The 18391-nt window shown below is 66.9% G+C and overlaps 1 protein-coding gene across 1 annotated transcript in view; it reads left to right on the top strand.

Annotated features, from left to right (window-relative positions):
• The window catches only part of ELAVL3 (ELAV like RNA binding protein 3), a 45994-nt gene extending 28716 nt beyond the window's left edge, over window positions 1–17278 (top strand). Inside the window, exons 3-8 of the mRNA XM_044994910.1 lie at window positions 7272–7494; window positions 7791–7894; window positions 8584–8737; window positions 9537–9762; window positions 12376–12414; window positions 15029–17278. Coding sequence (XP_044850845.1) covers window positions 7272–7494; window positions 7791–7894; window positions 8584–8737; window positions 9537–9762; window positions 12376–12414; window positions 15029–15356 — 1074 coding nt within the window. The 3' untranslated portion in view covers window positions 15357–17278. The remainder of the gene's footprint in view (window positions 1–7271; window positions 7495–7790; window positions 7895–8583; window positions 8738–9536; window positions 9763–12375; window positions 12415–15028) is intronic.
• The last annotated feature ends 1113 nt before the right edge of the window (window positions 17279–18391 follow it).

Genomic DNA, 18391 nt, shown 5'->3' with positions numbered 1-18391 from the left:
GGCGTGTCAGCGTCACCTTTTCGCTGCCTCCCACCCTGGAGTGACCTGAACGGATCGACGGTATCTGGGCAGAATACGTGATCCCGCTCGGTCTGGGCAGGCCAGGAGAAGGAGTCTGGGGTTCACCAGGTGTGGGTGGGGCTGGGAGCCAGGACTCCTGGGTTCTGTCTCAGCTCAGGTTGGGAAGTGGGGATCCAATGGGTAAAAACACATGGAGGGAGGCTGCATTTGGGACCCCCACAATCCCTGGGCCCCAGGCCCTCAGGGGAGGGGAGCATCCAGGTGGGTTTGCACAGGTCTGGCTGGGCCTCAATCTGAGGGTGGGGGGAGGAGGGACCCAGCCAACCCAGCCCCATGACACAATCTGGGAATGAGCCCCCAGTGCAAGGGGGGCCATGGAGTCCCAGGGTGCTGGGGGGACTCATAGGAACCCCAGACAGATCTCCCGCCTTCCAGCACCAAGGCGGCGGGGGCGGGGGGGGGAGAGCCTGGCGCCGGGACAGGAGGGGGCTGCGGGTCGGGACTGAGGAGCGTTGGGGGAGCCCTGGGCCGGGACAGGAGGGGCTGCGGGTCGGGACTGAGGAGCGTTGGGGGAGCCCTGGGGGAGCCCTGGGCCGGGACCGGAGGGGCTGCGGGGCGGGACTGAGGAGCGTTGGGGGAGCCCTGGGCCGGGACAGGAGGGGCTGCGGGTCGGGACTGAGGAGCGTTGGGGGAGCCCTGGGGGAGCCCTGGGCCGGGACAGGAGGGGCTGCGGGTCGGGACTGAGGAGCGTTGGGGGAGCCCTGGGCCGGGACAGGAGGGGGCCGTGGGGCGGGACGGAGGAGCGTTGGGGGAGCCCTGGGCCGGGACAGGAGGGGCTGCGGGGCGGGACGGAGGAGCGTTGGGGGAGCTGTGGGGGAGCCCTGGGCCGGGACAGGAGGGGGCCGTGGGGCGGCACCGAGGAGCGTTGGGGGAGCCCTGGGGGAGCCCTGGGCCGGGACAGGAGGGGCTGCGGGTCGGGACGGAGGAGCGTTGGGGGAGCCCTGGGGGAGCCCTGGGCCGGGACAGGAGGGGCTGCGGGTCGGGACGGAGGAGCGTTGGGGGAGCCCTGGGCCGGGACAGGAGGGGGCCGTGGGGCGGGACTGAGGAGCGTTGGGGGAGCCCTGGGGGAGCCCTGGGCCGGGACAGGAGGGGCTGCGGGTCGGGACGGAGGAGCGTTGGGAGAGCCCTGGGGGAGCCCTGGGCCGGGACAGGAGGGGCTGCGGGTCGGGAGGGAGGAGCGTTGGGGGAGCCCTGGGGGAGCCCTGGGCCGGGACAGGAGGGGCTGTGGGGCGGGACGGAGGAGCGTTGGGAGAGCCCTGGGCCGGGACAGGAGGGGCTGTGGGGCGGGACGGAGGAGCGTAGGGCGAGATGTGGGGGAGCCCTGGGCCGGGACTGGAGGGGCGGGGGGGCGGGACGGAGGAGCGTTGGGGGAGCTGTGGGGAGCCCTGGGCCGGGACTGGAGGGGCTGTGGGGCGGGACGGAGGAGCGTTGGGGGAGCTGTGGGGGAGCCCTGGCCCGGGACAGGAGGGGCTGTGGGGCAGGACGGAGGAGCGTTGGGAGAGCCCTGGGCCGGGACAGGAGGGGCTGTGGGGCGGGACGGAGGAGCGTTGGGGGAGCTCTGGGCCGGGACAGGAGGGGCCGTGGGGCGGGACGGAGGAGCGTTGGGGGAGCTGTGGGGGAGCCCTGGGCCGGGACAGGAGGGGCTGTGGGGCGGGACGGAGGAGCGTTGGGGGAGCCCTGGGCCGGGACAGGAGGGGCCGTGGGGCGGGACGGAGGAGCGTTGGGGGAGCCCTGGGCCGGGACAGGAGGGGCCGTGGGGCGGGACGGAGGAGCGTTGGGGGAGCTCTGGGCCGGGACAGGAGGGGCCGTGGGGCGGGACGGAGGAGCGTTGGGGGAGCTGTGGGGGAGCCCTGGGCCGGGACAGGAGGGGGCTGCGGGTCGGGACGGAGGAGCGTTGGGGGAGCTGTGGGGTAGCCCTGGGCCGGGACAGGAAGGGCTGCGGGTCGGGACTGAGGAGCGTTGCCGGGTACAGTCTGGCTGGCAGTTCACTGCCGATGGATTCGGTGTCTGGCCTGGGGCCGGGGATAATGTCGAGATCGATGGACGGATCAATAACCCCACAGGGAGCCGACGGCCGCCCCAGAGCAGCTGCAGGGGCCACTCAGCGGAGCAGGGTGTTGGCGGGGTGGGAGTGGAGGGGTCACTGACAGGCAGAGTGTCGGCCAGGTGGGGGCGGAAGGGTCCCTGGGAGGCAGGGCGTCAGTGGGGTGCGGGTGGGGGTGTCCCTGGGAGGCAGGGCGTTGGCGGGGTGGGTGGGGGATCCCTGGGGGGGCAGGGCGTCGGTGGGAGGGTGGGGGGTCGCTGGCAGGCAGGGTTTTGGTGGGGGTGGGGGGTCCCTGGGGGGGCAGGGCGTCGGCGGGTCGGGGGGGCTTTGCAGGCTTTGGTGTCTGCCATGGGCCAGATCCTGCTGGGAGCAGATGTACCCCATGGGGCGCCTCCCACACAGTCAGTGCTGGCTCCAATGCCCCAGTGTGGCACTAGGGGGCGCTGTGCTGCAGGGAGCGGGGGGCACTAGGGGGCGCTGTGCTGCAGGGAGCGGGGGGGCCGTAGGGGGCGCTGTGCTGCAGGGAGTGGGGGGCACTAGGGGGCACTGTGCTGCAGGGAGCGGGGGGGCCGTCGGGGGCGCTGTGCTGCTGGGAGCGGGGGGGCACTAGGGGGCGCTGTGCTGCAGGGAGCGGGGGGGCAGTAGGGGGCGCTGTGCTGCAGGGAGCGGGGGGCACTAGGGGGCGCTGTGCTGCAGGGAGCGGGGGGGTCACTAGGGGGCGCTGTGCTGCAGGGAGCGGGGGGGCGTAGGGGGCGCTGTGCTGCAGGGAGCGGGGGGCCGTAGGGGGCGCTGTGCTGCAGGGAGCGGGGGGCACTAGGGGCGCTGTGCTGCAGGGAGCGGGGGGGCCGTAGGGGGCGCCGTGCTGCAGGGAGCGGGGGGGCCGTAGGGGGCGCTGTGCTGCAGGGAGTGGGGGGCACTAGGGGGCACTGTGCTGCAGGGAGCGGGGGGGCGTAGGGGGCGCTGTGCTGCAGGGAGCGGGGGGGCAGTAGGGGGCGCTGTGCTGCAGGGAGCGGGGGGGCCGTAGGGGGCGCCGTGCTGCAGGGAGCGGGGGGGCCGTAGGGGGCGCTGTGCTGCAGGGAGTGGGGGGCACTAGGGGGCACTGTGCTGCAGGGAGCGGGGGGGCGTAGGGGGCGCTGTGCTGCAGGGAGCGGGGGGGCAGTAGGGGGCGCTGTGCTGCAGGGAGCGGGGGGCACTAGGGGCGCTGTGCTGCAGGAAGCGGGGGGGCACTAGGGGGTGCTCTCCCCTCGAAGTTGGTCCTACCCCCAACACCCCTGCCTGGGGCTAGGGGGCGCTGTGGTTGCTTCTTCTGATCAATTGAAAAGTCCAAGGGGGGGGGGTAGGGGGCTGGGGGGGTCACTAGTGTCCCTCGTGAGGCTTTTGGCAGCTGCTGGGGGAGGCGTGACCCTGGCCAAACTCCCCTGAGCTGTGGGGCGGGGCTGGCGTGTGAGGCCGGGTGGACACAGGATTCGCCGGGTAGAACCGTGCGGCTTGGGGGCGGGGGGGGGTCTGATTTTCTCGCTATCCCAGACCCGCCCGGGGCCGGCTGCACAGGGGAGAGAGCTGCTCAGTCGGGAGTGTGGAAAAGCTCGTCCCCGACCCACCCAGCCGAGCCGGCAACAACCCTGGGGGCGCTGGGGTGAGCGATGCCCCCCCGGTTGCGTCCCTGCTGGGGCACGTTGCCAGGCCCTCTGTGCTGGCAAAGGCCCCTGATGCAGACCCAGCCTCGTCTACACCGGATTAAGGCGGGGGGCGACTTCGGATTAAGGCGGGGGGTGAACTGAAAGGCCCTGCTCCCGGGGATGCCGCGTGGGGACGGACACTTGTGTGTTGGAAGGCAAAGGCCTCGTGTAGCTTAACGCCCTTGGGTTACACGGGGCCATTTTTTGGCCAAGGGCTCTCAGCCCGAGTCTACGCTGCAACCGTTGGCTGGCAGAGCTCTGGGTGACCCCTGCCTGGCGTAGCAGCACCCGCAAAATGCCCCAGCGTAGGCCCGGCCTGCGGGTTCACCTGCAGCCGCCGTGTGGGAGATTTGTGCCGGCCTCGCGGGGAATTGGGGGAGTTCGGGGTCCCTCCGTTCCAGCCTGATTTGAGCTTTGCTGCGCCGGTTTCCACCCCCTCCTCCCTCAGACGCGCGGCTGCGGCACAGGTCGGCTCGGGCCCATGGGTCCCTGACGGAGCCGCCGGGGAACTGACAGAACCGAGGGGGAGACGCTGATACAGCCACGGCTGAAACTGACTGGCCACTGCAGGCGTCCCCGGGCCGGCGGAAGGAGCTGGGATTGGTTCGTGGCTCTGATCTGGCTGCTGAATTTTGGGGCCCAGACTTGGATCCGTGCGCCGGGCTTGTCCTCGCTGTCGGCTCAATGAGGGCGGCTCTCCGGTGGGGGCACTCGGCACCCAGGGGCACACGGCCACCGGGCGCCTCCTGCTGCCGGAATCGCACCTCCGGGCTGCAGGCAGGAAACGAGGGATGGGTTTGAGGCAATGGGCTCCTCGAATCACACACCCCGAGCCTGCTGCCCCCCTGCCTTGCCGCTGAGAAAGGGGGGTGTCTCTGGGGTTCTGCATCGCTGGGGGCTTTTCACCGATATTAACGTTGGCTGATCAGAAGGGCCACGGCCCCCTCATGTCTTTGGGGACTTTCGGACAAGTTCCAGGCAGGGCCGTTCCCCCCCCCAGCCCAGTCTCACCAGAGGGGCGGCAATGCCCCCGGTATGGGAATCGCCTCCTGGGATCTGCCCTGCGTTTCTGGGCCTCACAAGCCACACGTCATGTGGGTGGCAGGACGGTCGCAGGGGCAGGCAACAGACCGTGGAGCAGGCCCGTGGACGACTAAAGGGTCGTTGGCGATGCCGCGAGGGCTTTTCAGTCTGGCTGACAAGGGCTGGCTGGGAGTTAAAGGTAGATAAATCCGACCCTGGAATAAGACACAGGGAGGTGATGACACAGCGAAGCCGCTTCCCAGGGAGGGGCTGGACTCGTCATCACTTGGAGGGTTTTGAAAGATGATCTCCCACTTCTGGGAGCGATTCTACAGCCTTGCGGGGTGGGGGGGAGCTGGTCATGGAGGTCCCCTCTGGCTTGGAATCTGTCAGCCCCACTGTTCATCCCCTTCCATCACAGACCACGAGGAGAAGAGGAATCTCTGCATTGCCCTCCGCATGCTTTAAGGCTGGAATCCAACCTCATGCTTCAGGGCTGCAGCCGGTTACCTGCAGGGGTCAGGAAGGGATGTCCCTTCCCCCACAGTGCACAACTGGGCAGATGGATCCTGTCCCCCCCCCCCCCCCGGCCTTCCTCTGGAGCATCAGAGTTTGGCCAGAGAAGCATCCTCTGGTTGGTGGAGCTTGCCTAGGGTCAGACTGACCGTCCGATTAGGGGCAGGGAGGAATTTCCTCAGGCCAGATTGGCAGGGATTGGAGGTGGGGGGTGGGGTTTTTCGCCTTCCTCTGCAGTGTGGGGCTGGGAGTATCTGGGCATGTCTCAGTGAATCAATTCCCTGCCATTGCGGGGGCGTCGGGGGCACCTGGCTCCCCGCAGTCTCTGCTGGTTTAGCGAGATCCTGGGGCTCTGCACGAAGCGTCCGGGGGAAGGAACGGCCTGGAGGTCAGGCTAGAGCTGCTGGCTGTCAACGCAAGGCACCTTCCCTGCAGCCAGGGCGGCGCTGACAGCGCTGGGCTTGCTCCGCCTGGCCGGACGCAGGCTGCCGGGGAGCTGAGCGCTCCGTCTACACCCCGGGGGGAGCCAGGGAGGGGGGCGCGAGCAAACGGGGACAGCCCGAGCATGGACATGGGGAGGTTTCTGGCCACCGAGGGGAGGCAGATCTGGAGCCCCTGGAGGAGCCGGGTGGGCGAATGTATTGGAAGGTGGATCAGTGTCTCAAGGGGAGGGTCTGATGGGGCGTCCTGGGGCAGCCGGGCCTGGAGGATCCTCAAGGGGGGATGTGGGCGGCTGAGGCAGGGTTAAGAGAAAGGCCAGGACTGGAATGGGGGTGTTGGGAAGGGGGGGCAGCTGATTCGGGGTTCGTGCATTGGAGGGGGCAGAAATAACCAGGCCAGGGTGGGGGTCGGAGCAGGCTCACCATTGCTCCATGGAGGGGGGGAGGGGAAGGGGCTCAGCTGCAGGGAGAGCACGGGGGTGGGGGGTGAGGGGGTGGCTCTTGCCCTTGGCAAGGGGACGGGGGACATTTGGGGGCTTGGCTCCCCAGAATGTTAGAGCAGCTGGGACTGTCTGTGCTCAGCCCGTCTGTCTGTCCCCCAGCCCATCTGTCTGTCCCCCCGCCCGTCTGTCTGTCCCCCCAGCCCATCTGTCTGTTCCCTCATCTGTCTGTCCCCCCGTCCCTCTGCCTGTCCCCCCAGCCCGTCTGTCTGTCCCCCGCCCGCCCGTCTGTTCCCTCGTCTGTCTGTTCCCTCGCCCACCTGTCTGTCCCCCCGCCCGTCTGTCCCCCCCGCCCGTCTGTCTGTTCCCTCGTCTGTCTGTCTGTCTGTCTGTCTGTCCCCCCGACCGTCTGTCTGTCCCCTCGGCCCAGCCATCTGTCCCCCATTCCCGGCCTGTTTGTCTGTCCCCGCTCCCTGGCCTGGCCATCCCTTCCCCCAGCCAGGCTGTCTGTTCCCCCCTCCCCCGGGCCGGCCGCCTGTCCCCCTCGGCCTGTCTGTGTGTCTGTCTGGGCCCCCCAGCCTGGCCGTCTGCCCTCCAGCGCTTGGTCCCGCCATCCCCGGGTTTCAGGGGCTCTGGATTTGGCAGCCTGGACGGGTTCCCCTGGTCCCTTGGCTTTTCCCTGAGTGCGGGTGGGAGGGCGTCTGTCCGTCTGTCTGTCCATGGCGCCCCCGGGGCTGAACCGACCCCGGCGCCAGGACACTCGGCTGACACCCATCGGGTGGCAGCGAATGCCAGGGCAGATACCCCCTTGGAGAGTCCCCCCGACCCCATGGAGTGCCCCCTTGGATCAGTCCCCTCTCCCCACACAGCGTCCCTACCCCATGCGGCACCCCCTAACCCCATCCATCACCCCCTGCCCCACACAGCCCCCTGCCTGCAGAGCGATCACCCCCTGCCCCACACAGCCCCACTGCCTGACCCAGCACCCCCTGCCCCACACAGCCCCCTGCCTGCAGAGCGATCACCCCCTGCCCCCTCTTGTCTCCAGCAGATAATCAGCACCATGGAGACCCAGGTGTCCAACGGCCCCACCAGTAACAGCGGCCTCCCCAACGGGCCGCCCCTGAGCGCCAACGGAGCGGCCGACGACAGCAAAACCAACCTCATCGTCAACTACCTGCCCCAGAACATGACGCAGGAGGAATTCAAGAGCCTCTTCGGCAGCATTGGGGAGATTGAGTCCTGCAAGCTGGTCCGGGACAAGATCACAGGTACGGGGGCTGCGGGTCGGGAGTGAGGGGCACTGGCAGGGCTGGGGGGGAGCCCAGGGCTGGGCTGGCAGGGGCTGCGGGTCGGGAGTGAGGGGCACTGGCAGAGCTGGGGGGGAGCCCAGGGCTGGGCTGGCAGGGGCTGCGGGTCGGGAGTGAGGGGCACTGGCAGAGCTGGGGGGGGAGCCCAGGGCTGGGCTGCCAGGGGCTGCGGGTCGGGAGTGAGGGGCACTGGCAGGGCTGTGCGGGTAAGGGGAGGGGGCTCTGTGCCCCCCACTCACGTCTCTCCCCGCCCCCAGGGCAGAGTTTAGGTTACGGGTTCGTGAATTACGTGGACCCGAATGACGCGGACAAAGCGATTAACACCCTGAACGGGCTGAAACTGCAGATGAAAACCATCAAGGTGAGCGGGGGCTGGGGGCAGGGCCTGGGGAGGAGGCGGCGGGTGGGGGCCGGGATGAGGTGAGGGGGGATGGGGGGGACGGAGCTGGTTGGATTCAAGGACAGGGAGGGGTTAGGGGGTAGCCAGGTAACCCCCCCAGCGAGAGACAGACCCATGGAGTGGAGCGGGGGGGAGGAAGCACCACAGATCCTGCCCCTGTTCCCAGCTCAGAGCTCGGAGGGGGGCCTAGTGGTTAGAGCGGGGGGCTGGGAGCCAGGACTCCTGGGTTCTAGCCCCAGCTCGGAGGGGGGCCTAGTGGTTAGAGCGGGGGGCTGGGAGCCAGGACGCCTGGGTTCTAGCCCCAGCTCGGAGCGGGGCCTAGTGGTTAGAGCGGGGGGCTGGGAGCCAGGACTCCTGGGTTCTAGCCCCAGCTCAGAGGGGGGCCTAGTGGTTAGAGCGGGGGGCTGGGAGCCAGGACTCCTGGGTTCTAGCCCCAGCTCAGAGGGGGGCCTAGTGGTTAGAGCGGGGGGCTGGGAGCCAGGACTGCTGGGTTCTAGCCCCAGCTCGGAGGGGGGCCTAGTGGTTAGAGCGGGGGGCTGGGAGCCAGGGCTCCAGGGAGGGGAGCGGCGAAGGGTGAGGCGGTGGCGGGGGAGGGGTTGGCCCCGCCTGTCTCCCCGCAGCCCCCGTCTGACCCCTCCCCGCCCCCCAAGGTCTCCTACGCCCGGCCCAGCTCGGCCTCCATCCGCGATGCCAACCTGTACGTGAGCGGCCTGCCCAAGAGCATGAGCCAGAAGGAGATGGAGCAGCTCTTCTCGCAGTACGGCCGCATCATCACCTCCCGCATCCTGGTGGACCAGGTCACCGGTAGGGGCTGGGAGCCCCCTGCTCCGGGGAGGGGGGCTGGGAGCCCGGACTCCGGGGTTCTCTCCAGGGCGCTGGATCAATGGGGCCCGGTGGCTTCAGCGGCATCCAGCTCCGGCCCCTCCCAGCCCCCCTGGATCAGACCCATCCAGGCCTGAGGGACCGTGGGGCCTGGAGACTGATGGACTGGGGGGGGGGGGGGGCAGTGCTGCAGGGGCCCAGGGCTCCGATTTGGCCCAAATGGGGGAGGGGGGCACAATCCTCGTCTTGATGGCGCCAGGCTGCTGTGAAAAGCAGCCATGAGTCCTCAGAGCCCCCCCCCGCCGCTGATTCCCTGCCCCATGGAGCCCCCCCACCGACCTCCTGCCCCACGGCACCTCCAACTGACTCCCCTGCTTCCTGCAGCACAATGCCCCCTACTGACCCCTGCCCCGTGGTGCCCCTCACTGACCTTGTACCCCACGGCACCCCCTACTGACCCCCCTGCTCCAGTCTCTTCCCCACGGCACCCCCTGCCAAGCCTCACCCCGACCCCCTCCCCCATGGCACCCCCTACTGGCCCTTCTGCTCCCTGCAGCACAGCATCCCCACTGCCCCCTGCCCCACGGCTCCCTCCTGCTCCCTGCCCCACAGCGCCCCTCACTGACCCCCTGCTCTGCTCTCTGCCCCACGGCGCCGCCTGCCAAGCCCCACCCTGGCCCCCTGCCCCACAGGGCCTGCTATTGACCCCCTGCCCCACGGTGCCCCTCGGCGCCACGCTGAGGCCAGCCCCGCCCCCCTGACCTGGCTGTGCTCCCCCCAGGCGTCTCCCGAGGGGTGGGCTTCATCCGCTTCGACAAGAGGATAGAGGCGGAGGAGGCCATCAAGGGGCTGAACGGGCAGAAGCCGCTGGGCGCCAGCGAGCCCATCACCGTCAAGTTCGCCAACAACCCCAGCCAGAAAACCGGCCAGGCGCTGCTGAGCCACCTGTACCAGACCACGGCGCGGCGCTACACGGGGCCGCTGCACCACCAGACCCAGCGCTTCAGGTGAGACGCCGCTGGGCCCGGCCCCGCCCCTCGTCCGGGGAGCCCCGCCCCTTTATGGCTCACCCCGCCCCTTTTGGCCACGGCCCCGCCCTTCTACTGCTAGCACCTCCCCTTTTGCCGGTAGCCCCGCCTCCTGTTCCTGGCCCCTCCCATTTTTGCCCCTCGTCCTTTACTATTAGCACATTTCCCAGCCCCCCTTATTAGCTCCTCCCATTTCCCTAGTAACTCCTCCCCCTTTGCTCCTGACTCCTCCCCTTGTTCTATTAACATTTCCCCTTTTGTCCCCTTTTACCATTGGCCCCACCCCTTACCCTAGTAGCCCCACCTCCTTTCTTCCTGCCCCGCCCCTTTGCCAATAGCCCCGCCCATCTCCTGTGTACAGCACCCTGAGTCCCGGTTGCCCAGTGACGAACTCGGGGTCTGTGAAATGGCCCCTGGGTACCTCTCCCCCGGGCAGCCCCTCCCCTCTGTCTCTGCTGGGGCTGGGGGGGGCTCCCCATCACCTCTGGCTCTCTGCCCCCACCTGGGGCTGGCTCCATCGCAGAGGTGTGAACTGTCCGGGACCCCTGGGGCCTGGTCCCCACAGCGCTAAGCAGGGCCAGGCCATGGCTAGGACTTGGATGGGAGACACCCCCCCCCCCGGGCCAAGGGGCTGAATTGGAGGCTGAGGGGGGGGTGCTAGGTGCTGGGCGGGGGGAGGCACCGCCTTGCAGAGGAGAAATAAAACCTCAGTTCTTAGTAGCTTGGGGCAGGGGCGTGAGCCCAGACGTCCTGGCCGAAATCCCGTCCTGCCCCGAACTCCTGCCAGGGCTCCTCCCTCATGGCCTGGCTCCGTCCGTTGTGCGGCATTGGCACCCCAGAGGTGGCTGCATCCCAGCCATGGGGCTGGATCCCCAGGTGTCAAAGGAGCGATGGCTGTTCACGCCGGCCGGGGGGGTCTGGCTCTGTGGGGCAGGAAGGAAGGCGGCAGCTGGGATGCTGTTGGCCGTATCTGCCCCTCTGGAAGGCGGGTTACCAGTGGCACCCTGGGCAGGGACGCGAGGGATCCCTGTAGAACCAATCCCCTGCCCCACCCCAGAGGTGGCTGCATCTCACTACTGGGCATCATGGCTCGATGGGCAGCGGGGGGGGGGGGGGGACGGGACCATTCTTGGGATTTTGGCGATTCAGGGACCTCAACTTTCTCATCCACAAGAAGAGGGGGGGAGGGGGCATACTGGGTGCATGGGCGGGGGTCAGGGTTGGACCGGTGGCTGGGTTGCCATGGCAGCCATAATCCCCCCCCCAGTCTCAGTAGATCCCCCCCCTTTTTACGTGTTCACACATCGTTACTGCGGCCTGTGAACAAGGGGCTCTGAGCCCCCCCATTGGGATGTGACCCCCCCCAAACAGCCAGTCCTGTACCCCCAGACGGGCCCATCCCCCTCAGCGCCCCATTTTCTCCAGCCAGGGCCAGTCCTGGCACCGAGCCCGCTCTCCTTCTCTAGTTACCCCTCCAGCTTTAAAATGACCCCCCAACGGTATAATAGAACCTGACCCCCCCCCCAAGCCAGGACTGCGGCATGTACACAGCCCTGCGGGCAGAGCCTCAGCACACGCGTGACCCACGTCCCCGCCCTGCGTGCGCCACACGTGGCCAAGCCGGTCAGACGCGTTTGTGTCCACGGGGGTTGCTGGCCTGAGTGTGAGAAAAAAATTACACACAACATGCGTGTGCATCCAGCAATGTCCATGTACATCATGCCTGCGTCATGCATGCAGCAGGGCACGTGGGCTATTCCACACGCTGCAACGCCACGTGTTGCACACATGACATGCATGTAGGATGTGTGTCTTCTGAGCAGCCACATGTAGCGTGCCGTGTGATTCAATGCCTTATACACAGCTCCTGAGCCTGCATGTGCGAACTGCCACAAATACACACATGGCCAGGCAATACGCATGTGCGTGAAGCACACACACCTTCATGGGTGCAGCATGTGCTACATGGAACATTCATGCAACATGCTTCCAGGCACATGTGTAACACATGCAACAGAGCCCTCGTGCATGCATGTGCATTTACCCGTGCCACACAGCCCTCATGCATGCGTGTGCATTTACCTGTGCCACACAGCCCTCGTGCATGCGTGTGCATTTACCCGTGCCACACAGCCCTCGTGCATGCGTGTGCATTTACCCGTGCCACACAGCCCTCGTGCATGTGTGTGCATTTACACATGCCACACAGCCCTCGTGCATGCGCGTGCATTTACCTGTGCCACACAGCCCTCGTGCATGCGTGTGCATTTACCCGTGCCACACAGCCCTCGTGCATGCATGTGCACTCTGACCCACAAAGCATCTGCCAGGCCCAGGTGCACTGCACACCCAGGTGCACTGACACGAGTGATGCGGCCGCCGTGCAAACACGTGCCGTGCAGCCATCATGCCGCCGGGTGCACTCACATGTGCAATGCAGCCGGTGTCGCACCCCCATGTCTACACGCGGCACCCCCTGCCCTTTCCTGCCCCATAACCGAGCCAGGTGACCTCGCAGGGCCCCCCCTCCCCGCTGTACCGGGTTAGCTACTAACCGGGCCCTCGCCTCTCCTCTCCGTCTTCCTCCCACAGGCTGGACAATTTGCTAAACATGGCCTACGGCGTGAAGAGGTAACGAGCCCCCCCCCCCCAGCCTGCCGCTGCCCCCCAGCCCCAGCCGCCAGCACTGGGAATTAACTAGCCCCCCCCATTCCCCATCCCCTCCCCAAGGCCCCCTGCCCAGCCCAGCCTGACAGCAGAGACGCCTCCACCTCCCCCCATCTCCCCTGGGTCCCTGCCACCAACCAGATCCCTGCCCTGCATGACTGGGGGGCCATGGGGGGGGCAGGTTCCTGGATCCATTTCGGGCCTGATGGTGGAAAGGAAAAAAACCTTCTTTTGGGGTCGATTCTGCGGCGTCTTCATTGAAATCATAATCCCAACCCCCGCCCCCCCCAGCATGGGAGCAGCTGGCCAGTGCAGAATGCCCAGCCCCCCCGTTCCCCCCCCGGGGGTGTCAGGGCCTTGGGAGTCAGGCAGGGGGGCACATGGGACGCATCACTTGATTATTCCCTCCCTTGGGTTGGGGTTCGATGCTCTTCAGAGCCTGGCCGGCGCGGGGGGGTGGCGAGGGGGGGGGGGATGTGCGCAGATCCCCCAGCAGCAAACACACCTGCTTTTGTTATTGGGCTGAGAGACCCCGACGGAGATCCAGGCCCCCCCAGGCCCCAAACACGATCCGGGCCCCTGTTGTGCCGGGCGCTGCCCAGACCCAGGGACAGACAGTCGCTGCCTCGAAGACTTGACAATCGAAATAGAGCCAGGAAGGATCATTATCCCCATTGCTCACATGGGGAAACTGAGGCCCAGAGAGGGTCACCCAGGGAGTCTGGGGCAGAGGGGGGAGATGAACCCGATTCAGGGTAAGGGCAGCGCAGGCCAGAGCCGCCCATGCCCGGGGGGGCGGGGGGGCGCCTCAAATCCTGGTCTGGCCACGCCCCCCGAATGGAATTGCTGTGGGGGAGGGGTGGAGGGCACTGCAGGTGAGAGCGGGTTCGAATCCAGATCCCAGGCTCCCTCCAAGCCCTGCCCCCCGGAGCTGAGCTTGGTGGCTGGCTGGAACGTAGGGCCTCCCGCACCCAGGCATGGGGTGGTGGCCCAGGAGGGACCCTGCTCCCCCGTGCCCCAGGCGGGTAGGTAGGTCCCCGCTCCCCGTGCCCAGGACGATTCCCCGTGCCCAGGGCGGGTCCCTGCTCCCCGTGCCCAGGACGATTCCCCATTCCCCGTGCCCAGGACGATTCCCCGTGCCCAGGGCGGATCCCTGCTCCCCGTGCCCAGGACGATTCCCCATTCCCCGTGCCCAGGGCGGGTCCCTGCTCCCCCGTGCCCAGGGCGATTCCCCGTGCCCAGGGCGATTCCCCATTCCCCGTGCCCAGGGCGGGTCCCTGCTCCCCCGTGCCCAGGACGATTCCCCGTGCCCAGGGCGGGTGGGTGGATCCCCGCTCCCCGTGCCCAGGACGATTCCCCGTGCCCAGGGCGGGTGGGTGGATCCCCGCTCCCCGTGCCCAGGGCGATTTCCCATTCCCCGTGCCCAGGGCGGGTCCCTGCTCCCCCGTGCCCAGGACGATTCCCCGTGCCCAGGGCGGGTCCCTGCTCCCCGTGCCCAGGACGATTCCCCGTGCCCAGGGCGATTCCCTGCTCCCCATGCCCAGGGCGGGTGGGTTGGTCCCCGCTCCTCGTGCCCAGGGCGGGTGGGTGGATCCCCGCTCCCCGTGCCCAGGGCGATTTCCCATTCCCCGTGCCCAGGGCGGGTCCCTGCTCCCCCGTGCCCAGGACGATTCCCCGTGCCCAGGGCGATTCCCTGCTCCCCATGCCCAGGGCGGGTGGGTTGGTCCCCGCTCCTCGTGCCCAGGGCGGGTGGGTTGGTCCCCGCTCCCCGTGCCCAGGGCGGGTGGGTTGCTCCCCGTGCCCAGGGCGGGTGGGTTGGTCCCCGCTCCCCGTGCCCAGGGCGGGTGGGTTGGTCCCTGCTCCCCGTGCCCAGGGCGGGTGGGTTGGTCCCTGCTCCCCGTGCCCAGGGCGGGTGGGTTGGTCCCTGCTCCCCGTGCCCAGGGCAGGTGGGTTGGTCCCCGTGCCCAGGGCGATTCCCTGCACCCCGTGCCCAGGGCGGGTGGGTTGGTCCCCGTGCCCAGGGCGGGTGGGTTGGTCCCTGCTCCCCGTGCCCAGGGCGGGTAGGTTGGTCCCCGTGCCCAGGGCAGGTGGGTTGTGCCCCGCGCCCAGGGCGATTCCCTGCTCCCCGTGCCCAGGGCGGGTGGGTTGGTCCCCGCTCCCCGTGCCCAGGGCGGGTGGGTTGGTCCCCGTGCCCAGGGCGGGTGGGTTGGTCCCCGCTCCCCGTGCCCAGGGCGGGTGGGTTGGTCCCCGTGCCCAGGGCAGGTGGGTTGGTCCCCGCTCCCCGTGCCCAGGGCGGGTGGGTTGGTCCCTGCTCCCCGTGCCCAGGGCGGGTGGGTTGCTCCCCGTGCCCAGGGCGGGTGGGTTGGTCCCTGCTCCCCGTGCCCAGGGCAGGTGGGTTGGTCCCCGTGCCCAGGGCGGGTGGGTTGCTCCCCGTGCCCAGGGCGGGTGGGTTGCTCCCCGCTCCCCTTGCCCAGGGCGGGTGGGTTGCTCCTCGTGCCCAGGGCGGGTGGGCGCTGTGCCCCCGCCGCGCCCATGCCTGCCTTACACCCAAGGTTAGTCCTCTGTCCTTAATCTCCAGGTTCTCGCCCATCACCATCGACAGCATGACCAGCCTGGCGGGCGTCAACCTGACGGGCGCCTCCAGCGGCGGCTGGTGCATCTTCGTCTACAACCTGTCGCCGGAGGCGGACGAGAGCGTCCTGTGGCAGCTCTTCGGGCCCTTCGGCGCCGTCACCAACGTCAAGGTGATCCGCGACTTCGCCACCAACAAGTGCAAGGGCTTCGGCTTCGTCACCATGACCAACTACGAGGAGGCGGCCATGGCCATCGCCAGCCTCAACGGGTACCGGCTGGGCGACCGCATCCTGCAGGTCTCCTTCAAGACCAGCAAGCAGCACAAGGCCTGAGCCTGGGCCCGAGCCAAGGGCAGGAGAGAGGAGCCGTGGCAGAGACTGGGCAGCCCCCCCCCGACACCCCGACCCGATGGAAAGAGAGACAAGCCCCCCCCCGAACCTCCCGCCCCATGGCAGGCACCATCCCCCCCACCCCGTGATGGGCACCGTCCCCCTCCCAGCCACCCCCAGCTGGCGCGCGATGCCCCCCGTGGGGCAGCCGAAGGAAGCGAACGCCTCGCAGCCTTGGTGAGGGGGAAGAAGCCGCCGTGGGAGCCGTGACGAGACAGCGAGGGGGGTGCCGGGGTCCCACCCCCGCCCGCAGGCGAGGCAAACGTAAGCCTGACCCCCCCCGTGCTCCTCCCCCACAACTGTGCCCCACGGTGTCGCGATAACCCCAGCGGGGGCATGAGCGGGGACCCCCCATTATGCACTGAATTCCAATGTCCCCTCCGTTTTGGGGTGCCCCTGGCCCTCCCCCCACATCCTGGCCCCCCTGACAGCCATCCTGAGGTTCCCCCACACCAACTGCCCCACCCCTGTCCTGAGGGTCCCCTCCCAACAGTGTCCCCCCATCTCTCCCCCCGGGATTCCCCCCAACCCAATGTTGCGGGGAGGGGATTCCCGGCAGGGCCCCTCGCTATGATCAGCGAGCGCCTCTGGGCTGCAGGGGCAGATGGGTGAGACGTTATCGGGGGCAGGGGCTGCTATTCCCAATTAGTGCTGGGTGGGGGCTGGGATGGGGAGGGGGATGGGCTGCTGCTGTTGAGTTGCTGGGGGGAAAATGCTCCCCTGAGCCCACTGGGGCCCCAAGCCCCCCGGCTGTGGAGCTGCCCCAGAGGCGAAGGGGGACTGGGGCTTTGAAACTTACCAGGATCCATCCAGGAGCACTTGGGGGGCGGGCAGAGGGATGAGAGGCACTGGCTGGAGGCACCCCAAGATCTGACCCCTCCCCCTCACCATCAGAACAGGGGGTCCCAGCCTGGCTGTCGGGGAAGGGCCGTGGGGCATGTTCTCACTGGGTCACCGCGGTGCCGTCAGCCATTGCAAAGCCGACTGCTGCTTTCACCCGGCTGGGGCGGGCTCAGGGACGGACTCGGGGGATCGGCGCTGGTCACTGTGCCGGGGAGCCTGGGCTCGCGTGACTCCAGCTGGGGCTTGAGACTACAGCCCCGATCCTGGCAAGGCTGGTGTGTGTGTGGGGGGGGGGGGGGTGACTGTGTCTTTAAAATCCAGGCATGCGTCTCCTCCAGCCCCGACTCGACAGCCGCCGGCTTTGCCGACAGCTCGGCCCTGGCACAAGGGCCAGATCGGCCAAAGGATCCAGTGGGTGCCAAGCGCCAAAAACAGGGTGTTCGTATAAGCCCCACCCACTTGGTGTGAAGCCACGCCCATTCTATGAATGACACACCCACTTGGTGGGTAGGCCACGCCCACTCCGTGTGGGGCTCTGTCTCCCTCTAGTGGTGGCTGGATCACACACAGAGGTGGAGGAGCCCACGCCGACTTGGCTAACAGAGCTGGGGGCGGGGGGGGGGGTAGCAGCCCATGTTTACAATGCAAGGACCTGGGTTCAGGGCCCACAGCTGATACCCCCCCCCATGGGCCCCCCAAACCCGCTTGGCTCCGACGGCGTCCGTGCGTCCTCCCTTTGCTCCCGGCGCCGTTCACCGCACTGCATGCTCGTTCCCGGGGGCCGTGGGGAGAAGCCCACCCAGGGGTGGCTCACGCATGCGTCGGCTGCTGGAAATTCACGCGGTCCCGGAGGAGCGACTGGGCTGTTGTATCAGATCCTCGGGTTGACCCATCAGAACCGCGCTCCCGGGGCCGCCACTCGCTGCAGAACGGCGCCTGGCGGGGGTTTGATGCCAGTGGGAGTTAGGTCCGAAGCGTCAGTGCCTTGGAGGATCTGCGGTTAGGCACCTCCCTTTAGGTGCCTAACCCCCTTTGACACCCTTGGCGGTGCTGAGCCGTAGCCGCCTGCGTCTCATTGAAATGGGGGCTGCTGAATTGGTTTAGAAATTGGATCCCTCCCTGCACCCCCTAAAGAGCCCCGATCCCCATCCAGCATTAACTCTTTCCCTGCCGCAGCCCCACCCCGCCACGCAGGCTTCAGATAGCGCCTGTTTTCATTCCAAAACTGCCCCGAGCAAAACGGGGAAGGGGGTGGTGAGGCACAAAGGGATGTTTAAATAAATGGATTGAACCCATTTGAAAATCAAGAGAAAGTTACCCGCCCCCTCAACCTCCCCTCCCAGCCCCCTGTTAATTTATTTCCTAGAGAAGGGTTGTTTTTTTGTTGCCAAAAAGGGGTGGGGGTGAGAGGGAAAGGGGGGGGGCTTCCTCTCGCAGCTCGTGAACGAACAAATGAAATAAAATAAATAATAATAATAATAGAAAAGGCTGAAAACAGAAATAATAAAAACCAACAAAAAATGGGAAAAAAATCTATTTTTATAAAAAAGGGGAAAAAAAACCAACCTCGCTGGGAATTTTTACTGGGATTCTTGAACTTCACACACACATACACACACACACACACACACACACACAAACACACACACAGAGACACACGCGCGCACACAGACACACACACAAATCTTTTTTGTTTTGAACAATGAGGTTCTGTGATTGCCCAGCTCAGGGCCGAGAAATGGAAATGGTTGTTTTCTTTCTTTGGGTTTCTTTTCCGAAGGGGGGGGGGGGGGCGTGAGCACTCACGATTGTTACCGAGGATATTTTTTTATTTAACATTTTACAACAAAAAAACCCACAAAAAACAAAAAAACAAAAAAAAACCAAAAAAAGCCAAAACAACAACAAAAATAAAACCTAGCAGAGAAAAGCAAGGAAAAAAAATTAAAAGAGGATTTAAAAAACACCCCAAACTAACCGGAAACACAACTGATTTTATCCAGGGAAACATGCTTCATCTTGCCATTACTTCCATTTACACCCAATTCCATAGTTTTGAAAAAGAGCCGTGAGTTCCTCCTTCCCCTCGGTTTTAGGGTGAAAAACTTTGGCAGCGTGTGAACGTTCCTTATTGA

Source organism: Mauremys mutica, chromosome 20, assembly GCF_020497125.1.
Source record: "Mauremys mutica isolate MM-2020 ecotype Southern chromosome 20, ASM2049712v1, whole genome shotgun sequence".
Taxonomy (NCBI): Eukaryota; Metazoa; Chordata; order Testudines; family Geoemydidae; genus Mauremys; species Mauremys mutica.
This window is presented reverse-complemented; position numbering and strand designations above follow the sequence as displayed.